We start from the raw sequence: 9,108 nt of genomic DNA, 5'->3' as shown, positions 1-9,108 counted from the left end.
GATTACAGCAGCTGGTCTACAAGGCACTAAATTATATTTTATTATTTTATTTTTTTGCCAACTTCCCCCAAAACATTTCAACCGCTCTGTAGTCAGTGTAAACCATAAAATATTCTAAATGCTAGAGTTAAACTTAATTATTGTAATTTATAGTGTTTTTGTCTTCATAAAAACACACAATTCAAGGATAAGGAAATAAAAGATTGTATTTTTATTGATTAAACAAATTTTGTTATTAGTAGTTTTAATGATGTATTTTAAGCAGCTTAGAGCTACTGTTAGGAAGTTTAACAGTTCATCATTCATCACTTATATCTATTTTAGGTTGCTGTGAAGGCATATCCTTCAAACAACTATGTTTATTCAAGTTAATCACAAAAACTTCAATTTATGAGATTACGTGTGAACACATCTTGATGACGTTATAATTTACCTTCACCCAATATTCATTTTCACTGAACAGAGCCTGAACTCACAATGTTACTGAATGGAACCTTCGTTCTCCTCCTGTCAATTTAAACACGGATTAGTTGTTCACAATGTAACATTATCAGAAATCGGTACAGAATATCGATGGGTCACGTTCGTTCGTTAACAAAACCTATGTGTAGTCAATGCATGACAGTGCAACATCACCTCACCTATTATGGCAAGTATTTCTTTGTCCATCTCCCTGATGGAGACTTCCCTTTAACCCCCTTCTGATGCAGTCTTCAATCAACCTCCTGTGGCAAGACGTTTTTTTAAGCCATAATCATATCAAACCATATCTTCTTTGTTTCAGTGACAGCACCTCAGGTTTTTTCCCATTCCTTGACTCTAGCAGCTTCCTAATGCCAATGCTGACGGTGTTAAAAAGTTTAGGTTTATGAAAGCATGACTCAAATGTCCAAACTTGTAAAGTCTTTATTTTTTATTCTTTGGTGCCAAATTATGGACATATGGGGCAGGACGCATAGCCAAATTTGGTATTGTTGGGCGTTAAGTGTGCTAATTTAAAATACTCATCAATGGTTGCTCATATACATAGTTATCTGAAGTAAGGAGGGTTTGATGATATGACATGCGGAAAAGGAAGATAAAGTTTAGATAAAAATACAAAAATGTTCTTGCATGATTAATGTGTTTTTGAGGGTTGTATTACATCAAAAACTGGGCATTTATATTTTCACAAGAGTACATGTTCTCTGTTTATGAAGCACAAACCCAGGACCGTATTCGATTACAACTTATCTTTATTAAAATTGATGTTTATGAAATACGGTTTGATTACCATGCTTTTTGGATAACAATAGTTTTGTTCTCTTCCTTCTTTTCTTGACTCAGTCAATCGGGAACCCCAGGAGCCTCCTCCAACTGATTGATGTCATCAAATAACGTCAAACAACTCCTTCTGCCTTGTTGCCACCTCTGCCAAGGATCTGAATTTCTGTCCCTTTGTAAATCCAGGATTTTAGCCAGCATTCCCAAAACCATCATGTCTCTTCAGAAACCATTGTGACGATACAAAGCATCACCACACTTGTGAAGCCTGTAAAGAAACAGACAAAGTATTTGTGCTCTCTGCTTAATCAAGAGTTTCGACTATTTTGTCAAAGCAGAAAGTATCATATTTACAGCTGTACCAGTTAGCACTAACACTAACATCAGAACTCAACAAGGATTTCTAAATCAGCAGACTTTGCAGGGACACTGGACCTACATTCTATTGAAAAAGGGGGGTTGCAGCACTACCTAGTTTCCTCCCAATGTATTTGATTTGACATTATCGGTTTCTGAAAAGAGGCTGATAACAGCAATGCTATGTTTAGTTCCATAAATACTGCCTACTCACTAGTCCACAGGTCCTACTATGAAAGTCACTTCTGCTGAATGAATAGTCCTAATAAAAACTGCTCACTGGTTGGTGTCAGAAATCTCATTGGTGGACACCTCAAAACTTTGGCAAATAAGACTGAAGCATTTTTTTCTCCACAAACATAACTAGAGACACAACCTAAATAAACAGAACCCTGACTCACAAATGTGCCTTTTCTTTGATAATGTGTAAATATTGAAGGAAAGTGCATCAGCGATTTGTTCCTATTTTGACATGCATCCGAATGTGGAATTATTCATTTTTCCTGCTGAATTTAGTCTGCCACCATTAATAAGCAGTCGCCTGAAGTGAAGTTGTGCACCTGCTTTAAAGTGGTGTGTGTTATGTAAGCCCTTTCAGCAAGAAAAAAACAAACAAAAGAATGAACGGTTTGACCAAGTCAACATTCTGTCTTAATGACTAATAACTGTGACTTAAAAAGTCAAACTTTGCAGCTTTCTATCGTAACATTGTAAGTGTAATAACGGCGTAAGCCCATAATTAGCCACAGTTAATTCAGTCATTCTTAACATTTCATAATTTATTGCGTGTTCTTTCTGTGGCTGACTTTCAGGGCTTGCATTTTTTCCTCAAGAATCATTTGAAAAATATACCTAAGTGATTTAATATAGGGTCAGATCAGTCGCGGTTTCAATGAATGCAAACGGAAGGATTCAAACCTATATATTGTGATTTATATATAAATTACCCTCTTCACAAAAGTATTTTTCAATGCACACAAAATAGTTAGACATATAAACAATTCCTACATATAAAAACAAGATTCACAAATATATTTCTAATGCACACACACATTTCTTGTTTCAAACAAATGCTGTACAACTCCACAAATATATTTATTTAAAAGAGTTTTAAATGAATTGCTGTCACTTGCATTAGGGGTGATGGGCACCCCGATTACAATGGGATCCTCACTTTAAAGTTATTTTGTTTTTAGTTTTAGCAATAGTATTGCTTTTATAGCTGTACTGTATACGGTCATATTTGTCCTGAGAAAAGCTTGGTAACTGCAGGACCCATGGAACTAATTTTTAAATTCAAGGGTGACATCAATTCTGCATGGCACAATCTAAAATAATAAAGCTTGTGTCACCACACAACCGCTAAGTGAACATTTTCATTGTTGATTCTAATTACAAAATTTGGTATTTAGGAAATTGTAATCGATTTCAGTCCTGTCTTTCCCCATTCTTATGTCACCTATATGTTACACTTGCTTGTTGCTCCATCACCTGAACTTTCTGCTTACTCCGATTGACTTCAGAACATTCTTTTCTGCTTTAGCTTAGCATACTCCTCTTGGGGAGGGGTGGACAACCTGTGGGTCTGCCTGCATACACTTCGAGTGCCTTTTGTTATAATTGAGCTGCCAGTATTGAGCCCTGTGATGGCCTGTTCTTTGTACTTTTTCTATGTTGTGCCACTTTACGGGGCTCCGTTTCTTGACTCGTGTTAAGCAGTCCAAATCAAAACTCTGCAGACGCTGATTCCATTGCCGTCATCTGATCGATTTATTTACACTTTTAAAAAAATGAACAAAACATTATTAGTCTCGTGAGGTCAAAGACTGTACTGATGCCCCGTTCTACACGAAATAAAACAAAAGAAACAGAGACTCAGTCCCACCCCTTCCTCTTATCACAGCTGATCATCAGATAATTAATAGTTTTAAAAAAATGATTTTTTTCAGTATACGAATTTAACATCCATTCATAAGTCAAAAGAATATATTTGGATCGCCTAAATATATAAGCAAATTTAAAGAATATTATTTGTAAGCAAAACAAAGAAATATGGCTCTAACATTCCAGCCCCTAATTGCTTTTAATACAGCAATTACATCAATTAATAAATAGAGCCAATATTCAAAACACAAATAGCTGTACATTTCATCCTCTTTTTTTCTCCCATTGTCGATTGTCCATAGATGATGTTCACCTTAAAGTCCACATGACCTTTTTAAAACTACTCTCCAGCACCATCTACTCTCCAGCTTCCAGAAGCAGACAGAGTTTGTTGATAGGTCTCTGTACAACACTTGTTCTGGTTTTAACAAGGACACTGCGGACTAGTCCTTTACTTGCTGGCAGGGTCTTTAGAATCTGTCCTAGTTTCTAGGAGCGATCATCCACAATAACAACAAGGTCTCCGGGTAGAAAGTTCCTTTTAATTTCATTCCACTTATTTCGCTGTTGCATGATTGGAAGGTATTCCCTGACCCATCTCCTCCAGAAAAGTTCAGCCAGATATTGTACCTGTCTCCATCTCCTTCTAGAGTACAGGTCCTCTTTCTTGAACAGTCCGGACGGCATGACAGGGTTGGTTTTGAGTAGAAGCAAATGATTAGGCGTTAAAGGTTAAAGCAAATGATCATTCATTATAGCTTCCACCTCACATAAGGCTGTTTGCAGGGCGTCATGATCCAGAACTTGTTCTTTTACCACAGAGCACAGAATTTTTTTGAGTGACTTAATAAGTCTTTCCTATATGCCTCTGTGGTGAACGCCTGCTGCTGTGTTAAATATCCGCTCTATTCCTTCTTGGAGTAAATTCCTTTTGATTTTTGTCATGATTTAGTTATTTAATGATTGTTCCAGCTCCTTTTGTGCACCAACAAAATTTGTACCTTGATCGGATCTGATGTTTTTTACAGTACGACATAGAAATCTGCGTATTGCATTGATGCAGGAGTTAGTGTCCAAACTACTAGCCACCTCAAGATGGATTGCACGGCTAGTAAGGCATGTAAAGATCACACCCCACCGTTTCACATTGGTCCGACCTCGCCTTATCTTAAAAGGTCCAAAATAGTCCATGCCAACTGAAGTGAAAGGTGGCAAATCTGGCATCACACGTCCAGTAGAAGATGTGCCATTTTTTGCTCTCCTACTCATCTGCAGAAAACACAGTTCCTTATGATCTTTCGTGCTGAAGAGTTTGCAGAGGACATCCAGTACTTCTGTCCTAGTTTTGAGAGCATATGGTTTCTTCCAGAATGACCAACTTGGGTGTGTATGTCTCGTAGAATGATTTTGGATATGTGGGATTTTTTTGGTAAAATTATGGGATTTTTAGCGCTTATTGGCATAACTGATCTGTTAATCCTTCCCATTACTCTCAAGACACTTTGATTTAGGATGGGATCCATTTTTAATACAAGACTTTTCGGCAGTGTTTTCCCTTTTCAAGGAGGTTGATTTCAGGTGCAAAGTGTTGCCGTTGTTCAAATTCAATTATGGCCCTTTCAGCATTTTTCATATCTTTCACAGTCAGATTTGCACTGATATTCACCTTTAGGTTGCACGTTCCTTCAGAAATTTATCAGTACTCAACAGCAATCCAGTATTTGTCATCTTTCTTCTTTGAGTGATCTCCAAGACGTATATTTTCAACTTCAATATCCAAGCTTCAGCCATTTTCAGAGTAGTACACAATCAGCTTACTGGTGGGATTTTTTCCCTCAATACTCGTGTTCACAATCACATCCCTTTTCACTTCGGGATCATCTGAGGAAAGATGACCTTGTGACATTTTGTTTGGGTTCTTAGGCCACTGAGATTCCTCCTTAAGCAGACATTCTGGTCCTTGTAGCCATCTCTTAGACTTCATGAACAATTCAATGTTTAATCCCTGTGAAGCATCATTCGCAGGATTGCCTTTGGAGTCCAAATAGCTCCACTGAGTTTAATTGGACAAGTCATGAATAACAGCAATCCTGTTGGCCACAAAGGTGTGGAGTCTCTTGGTCTTATTGCAGATGTATTTAAGCACGGACTGGCTGTCTGTGCCAAAAAATGGACTCTTGCAGGTTTAGCTGTAACTCTGACCGTAACATCCGATCAATTCGTACAGCTAAAGTGGCTGCTGTAAGCTCGAGTCTGGGGATGGTCATCTTTTTAAGGGGGGTTGCCCTGGACTTTCCCATCACTAAAGCAATATGAACTCTGCCCAAACTGTTGACAAATCTTAGATAACTGGCAGTGCCATAACCTTGCTCGCTGGCATCACTGAACTGGTGCAACTGTATCGTTTCCACCTGGCCAATATCTTCAGGTTTCAAACATCTTCTGACCTGAAAATGTTTCAGTTGATCAAGTTCAAGGTTTTGAGAATTCTTTGGGGATTGTTATATCCCATCCACACTATGCCTGGCAAAGATCTTGGAGAATTTGTTTCGCCTTAAGTACGAAAGGTGCAGCAAGACCTATTGGGTCGCATACTGAACTGACAGTAGAGAGTACATTGCGTCTGGTAAGAGATCTTGTTTTGATTGCAATCTGGAATTCAAATATATCCTTTTCTATATTCCAGTACATCACAAGAGCCCTTTCCACAGGTAGCTTTTCTCTGTCCAGGTCCAGTGTTTTAATCTGTTAGGCTTTGTGTTCATCTGGGACAGCAGCCAGCACGACTATTGCTAACCCATTTTGTTAGTTTGAATCCTCTTTTAGCACACAGCTCACTCAGATTCTTTATGAGGTTAAATGTTTGATTAATGGTGTCAACTGCCATCGCATCACATTTGTCCTTATTGTCTTCTGCTGTCTTTTGAAGAGCAAAATTGGAGCAACTTGGTGAGGAGATGGCCCCGAACAAATTAACTTTCATTCGGTATTTCTCTAAAGGTTGGCTAGTGCCTCCATCTGGCCACCACATAAATCTTTGTAAGTTTGAGTCCTTTTCGTAAACTTAAACCTGGTGGAACATCCCTTCAATATCTGCCATTAGGGCAAACTGTTCCTGGCGGAACCTCTGCAGAATTTCAAGAAGAGAGTTGGCTAAGTCAGGTCCTGGTAAGAGTTCATTGTTGAGTGTATGAAGATGTACAATCAAACACCACTCTCATTGTCCTTTTACGCTTGTGGTAGACCCCATGGTGGGGTATGTACCACACCTTGCCATCATTTTGATGCAGGTCCTTCGCTAGTACCCACTCTGCGTAGCCCTTGTCAATCACATCTTTCATGAAATCTTGGTATTCTCCTGCATAAGCAGCAACCTTTTGGAATTTCCTAGCCAGATAATGTGCTCGCTGCTCTGTTATATGGTAATTGTTGGGCATGATGACATCACTATTATGGAGTGGCAAAGGTAAATAATAGTGATAATCTTTTAACGAAGAGCCACTTGATACCAGATTCATGACCTTCAACTGACATTTGAGGTTTTGCCTCATATTCTCTCTCTTGGAAATCGTGGTGGTACTGATTTACTAGAAGGGTTTCCAGTTCAATCGAAATGCAGTTTACTGATGTGACTGGCCTTCAAAACACAGCTGCAGATGAGTTGAGTAGTCCATTTACCACCCATCCTAATCCTCAGGGTTCTTACAGCGTAGGGACCATTGCCTTGGCTATTTATGATTTGCCAGAGCTCCATTGCCTTTGGTACATCTACTCCAATTAGGATTTCCACATCCGCATCAATTTATTGCAGTTTTAGAGTTCCACTGACCGCTCTTTTTGTCTGATTGGTCATTCTATGATTTGGTAACTTATTTGCAGATTTATCTATGTGTAGTATGCTAGGGTGCATTCCCTTATTTTACAAGTTTGGCTCATATGCCCCCTAGTAAGACAACCAAAGCAGATGCCATTTTCTTTCGACATTTGCACCTTAACATCCCTTGGCTGAACCTTTGACATTTCACATTCATTCAACGAATGTTTGCCTGTGCTGTAAATGCAACAATTACCATTAGACATATTGATAAACAGTTTTTCAGGTTATTGATTTCTTGCTTGACCGGCAGTTTTACGGTCGCTCATCTCAATTGCCATGGCAAAGCTACTACTCTTCCCTCTTTGTTTAGTTTGTTGTTTGGAGTCTGTTACCATGCTGCTTTTTGGGATGGCCTTTTTGATTATAGAATCGTGAATGTCACCAAAGAGTGGATCTTGCTGAATGCTGGCTTGTCTCTCAATAAATGCAACAAGGTCAGAGAATCTGGCCCTTTCTTGGTTTCATTCCAGAAGCTCATATGCTGTAGTTCTCCACTTTTCTTTTAGCCTATATGGTAGCTTTGATATAATTAGCTTTAAAGTAGAAGCAAGATCCATTTCTTCCATGCCCTTTAATTCCTTCATAGCATTGCAACATCCTCTAAGATAAAGGGCATAGGCATGTAATGCCTTTCCGTCATCAGATTTACATTGCTACAGTTGAGCGCTTTCTCCATGAAGGCATTTGCAATTTTCATTCCATCTCCAAAGTGAATCTTTATTATCAGTCTCTGTGCCTCAGCAAAGCCTCTGTTTTTGGATCATGCGAAAAGGTTCGCCACTAGTGTACTGTTTCGAGGTAGTAAAGTCTATCCTCATCGTTACTAGTTTTACTTTCAATACCATGCTTTAATGCCTAAATAAATGTTTGAAAACTTAAATGGTCACCATCAAATACTGGGATTTGTCTGGAGGGAAGTGAGGATTGTTTATGCTGTAACATTACTAAATCTGCAATTTAATTTTGTCTCTGGATCACAGTTAGCAGAGCTTTATTGTGATCACTGGAGTCTGTTTCCTCAGAACTGTCACTCCTTGGGTGAGTCGGTCCTCTCCGATCCTGCACTGGAGCTGGTTCAGCAGTATCCAATTAAGGTGCAGGTTGACTCAATAATCTCTGAAGAGGTGTTTTAGCTATGGCTCCAAATTCTGTGTATTTAACAGGGAAGGATTCCAAATCATCCACAGAGCCATCATGCATTTGACTGTCCAAATATTAATTCATGCCATCCTTTCCTTGTACTGTAGGTTCAGAGCCTTCATGAAAACTGTCCAAAACCTTTAATTTGGCTTCAGACGCAGCTAAATCGGCCTCTAGTTCAATTCTCTCCAATTCAGCTTGTAATCTGTTTTTCTCCATTTCCACAGCATGTTTCTGTTTTAATGCAGACATAGATCTTTGTAGTATAGCTTTCTCCATCGCTAGTTTAAGACAAGCTGAAGATATCGATGAGGAGGTTGCTGATCTTCTTGTCCATTTTGAACATGTGGATTGCTTGGACACATTGGAAATACTATCATGAAGTTTAACAAGGATCTGAAGAAGTTTTCCATGACTCCACTTCCAATAAGAATCTCTTAAATGTCTCCATTTTGGGCTCATACCAGTCCATTGTCTCATTGTCCTTTATTTCAGCAGGTAAAAGCATTTGGACAGCACCATGAACATCTTTGAATTCATTGAGTGTCATCTTAAATTGTTCCACGCCACTCGACACCCTCTCAATA

General features: G+C 38.7%; 1 protein-coding gene across 2 annotated transcripts in view; it reads left to right on the top strand.

Annotated features, from left to right (window-relative positions):
- Positions 1 to 2,024, top strand: part of cherp (calcium homeostasis endoplasmic reticulum protein) — a 21,317-nt gene extending 19,293 nt beyond the window's left edge. For both annotated transcript variants that reach the window (XM_054596522.1, XM_054596521.1), the window contains exon 20: positions 1,327 to 2,024. In XM_054596522.1, coding sequence (XP_054452497.1) covers positions 1,327 to 1,364 — 38 coding nt within the window. In that variant the 3' untranslated portion in view covers positions 1,365 to 2,024. The remainder of the gene's footprint in view (positions 1 to 1,326) is intronic.
- Positions 2,025 to 9,108: the final 7,084 nt, after the last annotated feature.

This window comes from Anoplopoma fimbria, chromosome 3 (genome assembly GCF_027596085.1).
Source record: "Anoplopoma fimbria isolate UVic2021 breed Golden Eagle Sablefish chromosome 3, Afim_UVic_2022, whole genome shotgun sequence".
NCBI lineage: Eukaryota > Metazoa > Chordata > Actinopteri > Perciformes > Anoplopomatidae > Anoplopoma > Anoplopoma fimbria.
This window is presented reverse-complemented; position numbering and strand designations above follow the sequence as displayed.